The sequence below is a fragment of the Leopardus geoffroyi genome, chromosome B2, assembly GCF_018350155.1.
Source record: "Leopardus geoffroyi isolate Oge1 chromosome B2, O.geoffroyi_Oge1_pat1.0, whole genome shotgun sequence".
In the NCBI taxonomy this organism is placed as follows: Eukaryota; Metazoa; Chordata; class Mammalia; order Carnivora; family Felidae; genus Leopardus; species Leopardus geoffroyi.
This window is the reverse complement of record NC_059332.1, coordinates 68,568,283-68,581,828: the sequence shown is the minus strand read 5'-3', so window position 1 is coordinate 68,581,828 and position 13,546 is coordinate 68,568,283. Positions and strand designations below refer to the sequence as shown.

At 34.8% G+C, this 13,546-nt stretch overlaps 1 protein-coding gene across 13 annotated transcripts in view; it reads right to left on the bottom strand.

Annotated features, from left to right (window-relative positions):
• Positions 1–256: 256 nt before the first annotated feature.
• The window catches only part of MYO6 (myosin VI), a 143,615-nt gene continuing 130,325 nt past the window's right edge, over positions 257–13,546 (bottom strand). For 3 of the 13 annotated variants that reach the window (XM_045498818.1, XM_045498815.1, XM_045498816.1), the window contains 6 exons: positions 12,907–12,945; positions 8,761–8,864; positions 7,708–7,839; positions 5,336–5,362; positions 2,576–2,800; positions 257–2,060 (listed from right to left, as the gene is read on the bottom strand). In XM_045498818.1, coding sequence (XP_045354774.1) covers positions 1,861–2,060; positions 2,576–2,800; positions 5,336–5,362; positions 7,708–7,839; positions 8,761–8,864; positions 12,907–12,945 — 727 coding nt within the window. In that variant the 3' untranslated portion in view covers positions 257–1,860. The remainder of the gene's footprint in view (positions 2,061–2,575; positions 2,801–5,335; positions 5,363–7,707; positions 7,840–8,760; positions 8,865–12,906; positions 12,946–13,546) is intronic. The other 10 variants (XM_045498819.1, XM_045498821.1, XM_045498817.1 and 7 more) reach the window with 6 other exon arrangements.

Here is a 13,546-nt window from a genome sequence, read left to right as displayed (position 1 = left end):
TGTGATAAGTGTCTTACAAATTCTTCAAACATTAAGTTCTCTCATTACAGTAATTTTAACCTGTTTGATGGGTTTTCCATCTAGTGCTTAAATGTATCTAGGAGATACATAAAACTCCTTCTGAAAACAGTACTAAAGGGATAAGTCATTAAAAGTCTATTTGGTTATTAAATTTTCTTCAAGGACTTTATTTGCTACTAGTTAAGCTCATCATTCACTATCCTATACAAAAAAAACACCAATTAAAGGCAAATGATGAGAAGAGAGAGAACAGGTCGTTTATTTTCAGTAACCAGACCTTCTGCACCAATCACAGGGACCAAATGACCCGAGGGTGGGTGAATCTCCACAGTAATACAGCCTTCAAAAGATAATCCTATTCACATTCCCAATAGCACAGATAGGACAATTTAATTTCTTTAACAGGAGACAATCATTTGCACAGTATCATAATAAATAAATATTTCTGTACTAAGACACATCTTATGAGAGAAACAATTCAGAAAAAAGTGTGTGGCTCTCACAAGCATTAATCTAATCAGCTGGGAAAGATCTTCCTGACTGAGGTACTCTTTCTAGAAAAAACAATCACTGGAAATCATTTCAAAGGCTAGGGTCTTTAAAAATCAGGGGGAAAAGTACAGAGAATAATTTTATTTTTCTAATTTTATTCTAAAATACAAACACGACTCACTATCATTTTATCAGCATAACTCTATGATGTATTTTTGTCTCCAAATTCCTAATATAATGTCATAAATATTAAATTTGAAACTGCTGACATTTGACCAAAACTAACACACAAAGAAAAAAATTAAATCGTCAGTTACATGAAATAAGCAATTACCAAGTACTGGGCTTTTGAATTACAAAGCTTACAAAACAGTTCTATAATTACCAAAATCTCAAGGCCAAAAAAGACACTAGACATTTTCAAAAACAAAGATATTTTGAAACAGAACACTAGCTTAAATCATACGAAACAACTTGGACAAGATTCTGATACAAAAATTGCAACTGAGATGAAGTTGAAAGAATAATTTGAATTCAGTCCAGTTAAGCCACATTGCCACTGAAAACCTATTTCCTTTTCTAAATGAAACAAGTTATCTCAAAACTTTTAAGCACTGAAATGGCCTGAATTTCCTTTATTTGTCCACAGACTGTAAGAAAATATTCTTATATAGCAACAAAACATGATAGAAAAGAAAAATAAATCTGTGAGTACCTTCTTTATCGCAGAGTACATCAAATACATTCAGGCTCTTTTCTAGAATTCTAGAAGTTCAGGTGAATTGCTTTACTCAAACTAAGCCACACTACAAAGGAGGAGGAAAAAAAATTTTCCACTTTCAATGGAAATATCCATCAATTTCTGAAAAAGTGAATTAAAAAAGTACACAGCATTCCAGATCAAAGCATCAGTGCCTTGATTAAGTGCCTTAATTTTCACAAGAAAATTTAACCTAAGGTTTCATTATTCCAGTTATATGGTTCTGTGCCATCCTTGCAAAGTCAGTTTTTTGAGTTTTTAAAACATTTCCTTTCCTAGAGAACAATTACAATGGACTTCAGGTAGTCTGTTGGCAAAGAATGAGAAATGTCAGAATCTGTCCAAGTGTTAACCAGTATTAGAGGGAGGAGAGGTTTAACAGTTACAGTTGGATACACGAAAGCAATTTTTAGGTCCCAAGTTCACTACCATAATTTACCTTAAATTAACAAAAAGCCATGATTAATAAAATCTGTTCACTTTGTATCAGCAGTTCTAACACGGTCACAGAAAGGTCAAATCTCGGGGGGCACACACCCTACTTAGTGCCCCAGCCTGGCTCCCAGCTGTCAGGTCAGGTGCACCATCTACTTTAACAGGTTCTGCAGCATGGCCGTCGCATACGTGGGCCTCGCCTGTTTGCTCTCAATTGCATTCTGGAGGTACTGGATACCTCCGCAGCGTTCCCAAATTTCTTCAAACTGTCTTGGCAAAATCTCAGCACCACGCTTTCGAGTCAGGCCTGTCTCTTCAAGATTCAGCTCACACATCTCCATGTCATCCTTCCCTGCGCAGGTGAGACATCAGAGAATTAAGCATGTATCTCTTTAGAGGCGCTTATTATAGACTTTATACCTGAAAGAGTTACCAATTCTCACAGAATTGAGAACTTTTAAAACTTTGTTTTCTTCCTCTAAGACAGAAATCTCCTTAATAAGTTCACCAGAAACAAGTTAAATTTGTCTTCCACCAAGGACCCTTTCAGAAAGTACTAACACTGCAGTTGATCAAACACGTTATCAACCTTAATAAAAATGCTACATTTCTTTAAACGATTATAAATCAACTGATATAATTAAATACCAATGATAAGGCTCTAAGGACACAGACAAGTTTCTGTGTGTTCTACGAGGACATAATTAATCCAAACAATTTCACATCATAAATTAATCCTCAAGTAACTGGAAGTCTAATTTAACTGCAAAACTCCATCCCTCAGTCCTGAAATTTAATGGATTATTAATATTGTATATTAGGCTGTTTCCTTCAGAGGGTTTATAATCCTTTTTCCACGTGACTCACACACACCAGCCACAAGCAGGATGGGCGGCTTGTCAGGATGGAGTTCCATCTGCCGGGCAATCCACGGGCCATCAAAGTGCGCGTACCACCAGCCTTTTTTCTTATTCTGCGGGTCTTTGTACTGGTCGGCAGGGCGGATGAATGGGATGCGGAAGAAGCGCTGCTGTCGGTTCATTTCGATCTCCTGCTGCCTGGCAGGAAGCTGAGACGCTGGGTTCTGCTGAGCTATTACAAAGAACAAGCAAGGGAAGTTACACCAGCAGCCCAGGGGATAACGCAAACAGCCTTTACTCCTAAAATGCACCACACATTTTGTAAGAGAAGAAGAGGGGTTCCTAATAGTAAATCCAAAACATATGTAAATATCAATTACTTAGAAGTGAATAAAACGTAGAGTGTGATCTCTTAGAATTTTCTTTCCCTAAAGATGTTGCTTAACATTGCAAGTACACATATACACACCACTCCCCCTCACCCCCGCCGTAACACCAACAACAAACAAGCCCCAGCAGATTCCCACAAATGTCTGTATCAGTAACCTAAAATAAGAAAAGCAAACCAGTATTATTTGCTAGGATTTACAATTTTCCTCCAAAGAGTTCAAAGCTGAAGGCCACAGAATAACTTTCATGAGACTATCCATGATAAAACAAATGAATGGTAATTTCACAAACGTGAAGAATTATAGATACCTGTCAATCTAATTACTATTTCCTCAGAAAAGTGGAAGACAAAAGTTTGCTCTTTTGCCAACTGATTTTGGGATTTAAACTGGCCAGAACAGATATTTTACTACTACCACTACTAGACAACTTCATGACAACAACAAAAAAACTGAAACAGTTAAGCATGAACTTTCCTGAAATCCTCTTTCTCTTGGAATAAAATCCACTGAAGTAAGTGGGAAGTATATAATATTCGGTTTTGTCATAAAAAAAAAAAAAAGAAAAAGAGAAAGAAAAACGTTGCTTTTCTGCTAGTACTGGACCCGGCACTCATATCAATTTTTTCCCCTTGCTCAATTTTCATTACAAAACAGTTAGGTTTTTATTTTATCTATGAATACAAACACTTCCCTGGGCAATAATTTTGCAGTTTCAGCAGCATAATTTCAGAAAGTCTGTTTAATATGCTTTTTACTCACAACTTTAAAAGTAGACCACCGTTTACTGCAGCTCAATTAAGAATCTCACTGGAATGCTTAAGTATGTCAATGAAAAATTATAGAATATATGTAAGTCAAGAAGGCCACATGGCTTTTGTAAGAATTTCCAAATACTAAAAGGATGAAAATACTCTTATTCTACTTTTAACACCAATAGCAAAGGCTTTATAGCAACTGAATTTTTTTCTGTGCAAACCAGAGAAAGCAAAAAGCAGTTAGCAAAGCTGCACATGCCTAGGAAAGAATGACACCAAAGCCCAGTTTTGTTAGTGACTTTAAGGAGACACACCGCCTGCAGCATGTTCATAGACATGAGTTCATTTACTCTTTGTTCCTCCAAACTACTTACAGTTCAGTGTTTCCATTTTAACTTTAAAAAATTTCCTACTTTGCAGAAAATATACTAACCCCAAATTAAGAAATTTTAAAAGCATAAGAAAAAAAAACTTTCCCTCCATCCTAAGCAGTAACAGAATACCGAACTGACAGGGAACTTACTAGGATACTGATGGCCACTTGTTAAATTAACCTTTTTTCTTTTAAAATAACAGCCTCTTGTACCTTAACATATTGGGTAAAATTTAGAAATCCAAGGGAAAGTCTTTGATAGTTTCTTTTTTTTAAACTAATGTTGAGAACTGAACATTGCATTAAGGAAGCCTTAATTTCCACAAATATTCATCTGAATAAGTACAAAGACACGGATGTTAAAAGTCTGAAACTAGGGGCACCTGGGTGGCTCAGTTGGTTAAGCACCCAACTCTTGATTTCAGCTCAGGTCATGACCCTGAAATTCGTGGAATTGAGCCCCAAGCTGGGTTCTGCATCACAGAGCTTGCTTGGGTCTCTCTCTCTGCCCCTCCCACACTCTCTGTCAAAATAAACATTTGTTAGTTTGAAACTAATAAACGACTTTTTTTCACATCCAATTGTGTCACCTTTAAAGTATGAAATGTTTTAAATGTGGCCCTATAAATTACAAGAAGCACTTAAAAAAAAATCAGGTCCAACAAGTTGGCAAACAAATATGGCATTATATCCAAATCATTATTGCTCAACTGACTGCAAAAAAAATTTACTGTATGCTAAGATGACTCAAAGCTTTTAAATTATCAAAAACATGCATCACAGGACACTATACAAGTCACGGAATAATCTCCTTCTTCTCTTAGGGGGCATCCTATTAAACCTGTATAGATTATCACACAAATTCAGATGTCTTTGGAGTGAAATGTTGATACCCTAACAGTGTTCGAAACCAGCACCTAAAGTTAGTCTTAATTCTAAAATATCAGCTGCTTATTGAGTTTTGCTACAATAAGAACTGTGCATATTCACAGCTTAAAGTGCTATTTTTTTAAAAGGAAACAATTTCATAAAACAACAGATTAATTTTGTTCTGCATATGTATTTTGGAGTGATCCAAATGAAAGCATAATCTCAAATTAAATATCTTAGTATGGCCAAACCAACATTAATGTAGTACAACTCCACTTAAAATTGTAGCAAAACAAAGTTTAATAGAAGTTAGTACTTTATAAAGTATTTTTAACCCATCTTCCAGTTAGCTCATAAGTTACAACCCATTGACTTACGTGAATTGTTCAAAAATGGTGCAAAATCTGTGAATAAATATTTTACATTGAAGAAAACATAAAAGTGGCAAAACTGTTAAATGAGCATTCTTCTCATTTATAAAGCCTTCCCATCAATCAAGGAGGTGACTAATAAATAAATATCCTATCCACAGCAAAATATTCTCATAATTACCTACAAGTAAATGCTCCTTTCTGATTTTTTTTTAAAAAGCTATTTTGATAATACTTTAGGAAATTCTGCTTGATGGACATATAAAGAGGATCTAAATTCAAAAATATATGGATTTCATTTGTAATTCTGGGATACAGTAATATTCAAACAAAAATCCAACATGATGACTCAATAACAGATATTATAGTACCTTCAAAGCATTACTAGAATTTTTGTAGAAATAAAAAACTTCTAAATTCATCAAAAAAATATATGCCTTAGAGAAAAAGCACTGCCATGTTCATACACACTATGTTCTAATTTCTTTCAATTCCCTCAATCTTAAACTCATGCAATTTTTATTTTAGTAACTACGAAATAAAACTACTCTCCAAAGTCACTGTCTTAAGCAACTAAATACTGTAAATCATTACCGGGTAATTTGCCACTGCCTTAAGAATTATTTCTGGAAATCTCTTTCCATAGTAAATGTGATGAGAATGTGCTCACCCAGTACAGCATATAGGAGGAGGGTCTGATTCTCTCTACTCCCAGTTACAAGAATTTACTATGATCCGTCAAGTATTATTCTTAGGTAACAGCTACTTATATTTTTGTTAATCATAAGTTGTCACTTTACTTTCTCAAATTAAGGAATTCTTATCCTTGTAAATATTAAACTACAGAGTAGTTCCTTTTAAAGGTTTATTACCTACCCCTCTAGGAAACTACCTAGGTACAGAATTTTCTCAACTGAGCTGTTAGAAGTATCGTAGTACACCTCACCTCCTTTCAACTGTACTCCTGTGTCAGAATGTATTTTACATGGGAAAAAAATAAAGAAAACAATAACTACTTTCAGAGCAGAAGTTACACTTTATCCTGAAAATGTCCCATAACCAAATTCAATGAAGGCTACGTACATGTGGAGTGTGTGTTCACATAAAATTCCATAAATTTGTTCATATACCTACATGGGACTCTTGGGAAATTTTCTTAATCTACTCTTTTGTTCTTCCAAATAGTATTATTATGAATGGAAACAGTGTAAGAACATACTCAGTAAGGTGTGTTCACACAAGGTAAGCCATGTATCATTTGCCCCTTTGGGGGTAAAGCTGGATGAGTACAGTACCAAAGTTTGGTTTAAAACTATAAGAAATATTTGTGTGTTCATTAAAAATATATGTGCCCTATATTACATTACTTTTCTTGTTTCAAGAAGTGCAATCATTCAAATGTATACATTTTGGGGGAAAAAAAACATAATAAACACCTATCAGCTAAAGGCTATAATTAGAACATGACAGCTAAAAAGGTTATACCTAAACGGAATAGCCTATTCACATTTTTAGAAAACAAAGGAAACTGTGGTTAGAAACTTGTTACAGTAAACAGGTAATGGAATCATCCTGATATATTCAAATCCCAGAGATAAATCTATAAGTTAGAGAAGAGAGTGGTGGTCACAAGAATATAATTGTGTAGAAGGCCTTCAAACTGCCAGTTCTTAGTTCTGGGTTCTCTCTCTTTGCCCTTCCAGAGCATTATATTCTGACTGATGACCACCACCACCACCCCCACCCCCCGCCCCCACCAAGCAATCACTAGCACTTACATCTCGCTAATTAACAATTACTTCCTTTACTCAATCTATTCTTTGCAACAACTTGGAAATACTAAAATTGTACCACTTAATTGACGTTAATCAAACATTGCTTTCTTTTATTTGCTTGGAAAATAGTGAGGAAGGCAAAATATAACTGAGAGTTCATTTTCTAAGCCAACTTGGGTCATGCATTGTGAAACTATACTGTCAAGTATTGGGAATGATACTTTTTAAATAAAGACATTAAACATGGAAACTCTTTACATTTCCACATATAATCGTTCTGCATGTGTATATACGTATATGTGAAAAAATACATATTTACAACATTACTGCACAACTACTTCAGTATAGACAAGAATATTCTTACCTCCAGAGTTTACTTAACAAGTAAATTCAAATACTTCTCAATAAATATGACTTTAAAGACATATTAATAGAAATAATGCTATGAAAGATAAGCCACCGTGGTTGTGTTAGGCTCAGTGATTCACAGCTGCATGGTACAAGAAAATCTGTATTATATATTTTACCCAAATGTTTTATGTATAGTTACATATTTTATATATAGATACTCTGGAGCATTTAAAAGTACAGATTTGTTTTTACCATAATCAGTAACAGACTTTGGAGCACGTTGCTCTGTTTCAGTGTTTCTCTTCTTATTCTTGGATTTCCAAGCATGATACACTTTTAGTCTTCTGTGAAATTCTTCTCTGCAAGCTGCCAGGAGCTCAATATCTATGGATTATATAGAAAAAGCACCCCCCCACCAAAAAAGGAATTAGTATCCTAATTTAGTTATCTAACATAATTATTCTGTGGCATAAACATATATATATTTACACATATAATAAAATACATCTTTTGTTTTTAAATAGTACAAAATCAAAAGTAAGCATATTATTGATAAAGATGAGCATTTTACAGTAATATTATCTTTTACATTTACAGAGCATTTTCTTATGCATTATTACTATACCATTTGTTCTACATAAGAACGCTGGGCTAAATAAATAAGTCTTTTATGAGTGAACCTGAATCAGAGAGGTGAAGTCACTTGTCCAAAGTCAGAGTCACTGTGCTCAAATGCAAGGTGTATTTAAATGTAACAGATTTTTTATGTTTGTAATTATGCAGACAAAGTCAATGAGGAGGGAGAAAACATAAGTTCTGTACGCTTATGGCACCTGAGTTCATAGGCATAGCATCCGAAACTCAAACACTGTGATTTAAACAAGAACACAATTATGTAGAATCATATGGATATAGTAGTTTACTGCTTTGTTGGAAGAAAAATAGCTTTAAAAACAAAGCACTGCATTGCCATTTTTTACTTTGCATATGTAGGTCAAGACTCTGATATATAGGTATTTAAGTATTATGAATACCATCAGAAGGGTCAGTCATTAATACAGACCAAATCATAATTTCTCTCTGTTTTCCCTCTTAGACCTATATAAGAGACAGGCAAAATGAATTTAACATAAAGTCTTTCTTTGTGAGTAAACTAGGTCGCTTTTTCAAGGTGAGAATAACATAGAGAATGGTTTATATTAATTTATATGCCAAAAAAGAAAAAAATTTGCTCCAGTCTAAGTATTTCTTTTTTACCTGTTAGCCATGGAGCTTCCCAATTTTTCATCTTCTCCATACACTTACCACAAGAAGTATTGATGGTATCACGTAGTTCTGCATATTTCCATTTACTGAGATCGTATTTCTTGGTACCAGCAGCTGCCTTGGTGGCTTGTACAGCAGGACCTCTGTAATTATTATATATTTTTACATGTTTAAAATAGAAGCACAAAGGACATGTTGACTAAAGGGGCAAGAAGGTGAATCTAAGTCTGAGAACTGGAAATAACTACTAAAAAACCATATATTTTTGTATCTTTAACAGGTGAGATTAAGAATGGTATACTACAGGGGTGCCTGGGTGGCTCAGTTGGTTAAGCATCCAACTTTGGCTCAGGTCATGATCTCACAGTTTGTGAGTTCGAGCCCCGCGTCAGGCTCTGTGCTGATAGCTCGGAGCCTGGAGCCTGCTTCGGATTCTGTGCCTTCTCTCTCTGCTCCTCCCCAACTTGTACTCTGTCTCTCTGTGTCCCTCAAAAAATAAATAAATGTAAAAAAAAATTTTTGTTTAAAGAATGGTATACTACAGGATTCCTACATAAATTAAAATCTTCCAGTGTGCCATTTAATAGCCATATTATATTTTCAATCAGAACTTCTGATTCTAAAACTCTGGTAACATGGACCTATCCCAGACTTCAGTTTAAATATTCCAACTAATGGATAAGTGGACACTTAATGTTAAAAACTACATTTATATATATTCCTCAAAATCAGAAAGAAAATCCTCTTGATTTCCTAAAAATCATTAGAAGTACATTAATGGTTTATGAGCCATAAAGGCACACAGTACAATCACCCACAGACTACCAGAAGCTACAGGCGGCCAAGTCCCAACAAAAGCTACTGGCTCAGAACCTCCCTGGGCATGTGGTTGATGCAGGGTCCATAGGTGAGTAGCCAAACTGCAACCCACTGCCATTAGTTGTGAAAGATGGGCTAAAAGAGCTGCTTGGAGTCTGGAAACCCCTGTGTTAAAGAACACTTAGAAAAGTTCTCTAAGGGGCGCCTGGGTGGCTCAGTCGGTTAAGTGTCCGACTTCGGCTCAGGTCATGATCTCACGGTCCATGGGTTCAAGCCCCGTGTCGGGCTCTGGGCTGATGGCTCAGAGCCTGGAGCCTGCTTCCGATTCTGTGTCTCCCTCTCTCTGCCCCTCCCCCATTCATGCTCTGTCTCTCTGTCTCAAAAATAAGTAAACATTAAAAAAAAATTTTTAAAAAAAAGTTCTCTAAGAAGATAAAACCACACCCTCATATCCAGCAAGTAATATGACAACTAGTAAATTATGGAGGCAGCCCAAGTATCCATCGATATATGAATGGACAAAGAAGATATGGTACGTACACACACACACACACACACACACTCTCTCTGGAAAATTATTCAGCCATAAAAAGGAATGAAATCTTGGCATTTGCAACAATATGGTTGGATCTAGAGAGTATAATGCTAAGTGAAATAAGTCAGAGAAAGACAAATACCATATGATCTCACTCATATTTGGAACTGAAGATACAAATGAGCAAAGTGGAAAAAGAGGCAAACCAAGAAACAGACTTTTATCTACACAGAACTGATGCTTAACCGAGTGGTGGGGTGGGGGTTGGATGAAATAAGGGATGGGGATTAAAGAGTACACTTACCATGATGAAGAAAAAGAAAAATCAGTAGCCAAGACTGAGAGCAGTGAGATAAAGACTATGCCCAAGGTCCCCACACTGCTAGTAAATGGTAGCACCTGGGATTGAAACCCAGATTGCTCTGACTCTAAAAGTCCTAGTCTTAGTCCTGACTCTACCTTCTTTTATTTGCTTTATTCCTTCTACAAACATTAATGAGCACCCACTTAGGCCAACCCTTCACGCTAGGACCTGCTGACATAGACCTATGTAAATTAAAAAAAAAATTAATTAAAGGAAGAGATTTTATTTTAATTCATGAGGCATAACAGAGATTTCAAAGGGCACAAATATAGTAGGAACATTGGTAAGAGGGAGGGAGGAAGGAAGGAAGAGAGAGAAAGAGAGAGAGAGAGAAGAGAAAGAGAGAGAGAGAGAGAGAGAGAGAGAGAAAGAAAGAAAGAAAGAAAAAGAAAGAGGAAAAGAAAGAAAATTATATATATATATATAAAGATAAAATAAATTAAAAAATAAAATGGGATAAATTCAACTTTTTCATAGCAGTGCTACTCAGGGCTTACAACTTGTTTCTATATACATAACTTGAAATAACTATTCAGAAAACTTGGAAACTTCTTTTCTGTTAACAATAAACATTACTTTTCAGCAAAATATGACACCTGTCACACAGCAGACACTTAGAATAAGCTATAAGTAAGATCAATGTAACAAAGGAAGAATTTAAACACATCACATTTCAAGACATAAAAAAAAAAGAAAGATGGCACAAATATGAAAAGAACTAAATTTTAAAGAACTAAAATATTGCTTCTCAGGTATCACACAGAAATTTCACCTTTATCATTTCCTCTTTCCACATAAGAGGAAAATATCTCCTCTTAAAGAGGGATGATCAAGGTATAATACCTGAAAATGAGGTCATATTTTCTCATTATTTTACATTCTGAAAGATAACTGCAATCTTGGCAGTCAAGACACTACCACTTAATGAGAAATGATATTTGAAAATATGTATACTTCTTCCTGAAATAAAGTAAATTATTCCTTTAATATTAAGCTTAACAATGAAATAAATAAGGCACTTCTGCCTCTTTAAAAGGCCTCTTTATTCTTTCATTGTAGAGAATAAAAAATAGCACACTTCACTCTATGTACCTAATAACTGTTAGACATGATGATTGTTAGTAACATATAAGCCTGGCTAAAGAAGAATATGTGGCCGGTTAGTTCTTCTTGCATTTTTACGGTTCAAACCTGTTTTAGATTTATTGCAGAATCTATCCTTTTCATAAGCTGTGTGACTGGCAATTTTCCATACAGGTTTTTCTTCTTAATTGCTTTGCTCAAAAAGAGCCAGCTGCGTGTCAGCAAGGTCTCTCTATTACCCTCAGCAATAAATTAAGCTTTAACATTATTCAAATATTCTTTTTACTCTTCTATATCTCTAAGCCACCATTCAGTAAACTAACAAAAAAAAAAAAATTCTCTTTTCTTCCTAGGTCTTCTAAGAGTCTTTTCGAGGAGAGCAGCTGAAAATTATTATGGGTTTTTGTTAATTTCTTTTGAAAAAGAGTGAATTTACATAATGTAGTTTTATAGACTGTCAGAATACCCATGAGGTGTCAATATACATAAGGCATATTTTGATACTTAAAAAAATAACACTGAATTCAAATTATTATTGCTTAAAATATGGTTTAATATTACTACCTTTTCGTTCATATTATGTCAAACAAAAATACATCTGCTAAAAAACATATTCAGCATCCCAATTACATGAACGAAATGCATTGAAATGCTTTCCCCCATCTCTGGAATTACTAAAACAGTAAAGTAAAGGTGGAGTTTACTGCTTATTTAGGTTTGTTACAAAGACAATCATAAAAATGATATGCTAGAGTAGTAGCAAAACTGACTTCCGATTTTTAAAAATATATTAATTTTAACACTTTCAATTAACTCTGTAACTTCAAAACTGACAGTTAAAACGTTACCTGTTTATATCCTCTTATAAAGGACCAGATCCTGCTGGGAAGTCATATTCTCTGGTGGCTCAATTTTTACATCAGTGGTTTTTAAACCATGTGCTATGGTGAAAAGACTCTCACACTCTTTCTCTACTTTCCCTTCAAGGAGGCACAGAGGTTCCCACCAGGGAAGGGACAGGGGCTGTGGGGCAGCACCACCTCCATGGAGAGTTTCAAAACTTTCATTCCGTTTGAGAGGAAAGGTTCCTCTACCGAGACTGAGGTGGTGAGGGCCAGTGACAAACTGGGCAGTACTACCAACAAGGAACAGTCCCATCCAAAATGCCAACCGTTTCCCCACTGAGTATCACCGATTTAGAAGAACCCTGGTTTTTAGCTTTTTCTGTTAGGGTGGCATCAGGGTGAAGTGACATTTCTTGTACAGAAAATTTGCAAGGAAGAACAGACTATTCATGTAACAGGTTCCGGTCCAAATAATGAAGAGTGATTTAAAAATGTGACTTTGAGGTGACACTCATTTCCCCAAATTCCACTGCACTAACCTATTCAGATATTCTGACATTTCTTTCGCCATCTGTTCCCTATAAGAAAAATGACAATACAACATAGTTTTATAAAGACAACTATAAAAATTACCTAAAAGATCTAAAAGTATAATTTAAAATGTATGTTTTAACAGGATTATTGATTTAACCATTCACTATCATTTTACTTTGTAAAAGTCTATAATATACTTTTCAAGATGGCATATAACCATAAAATACAGCAAAATTTTTGTTTAAATACAGTTAAACTTGTCTGAACTCCATTTTTGCAGTAGGAACTTTCAGATAAAATCTCATGAGAGCCAGGCTTTATGTATGGAATGTAATTAGCATGTTCTAAATGCACACAAGAAACTTGGCAGGATATAGATTCTACACAAGGGTTTTTACACTGGGGTTGCTTAGTAAATATTAATTACACAAGGCATAACAGTGGTAAACCAAGCTGATCTATTTTATGGTTTCAGAGTTTAAACTCTGATATATTCTAAACTCTAAAATTCTAAATCAAAGCATGCTTTAAAAAAATAAAAGAATTCAAATGCACCAAGTGCTTGTTAAATTAAACACCAGAAGTATTCTGACTTTCCAAGGATAAACATTTCCTGAAGGCAAAACTTATTTTTCTTTTATTCCT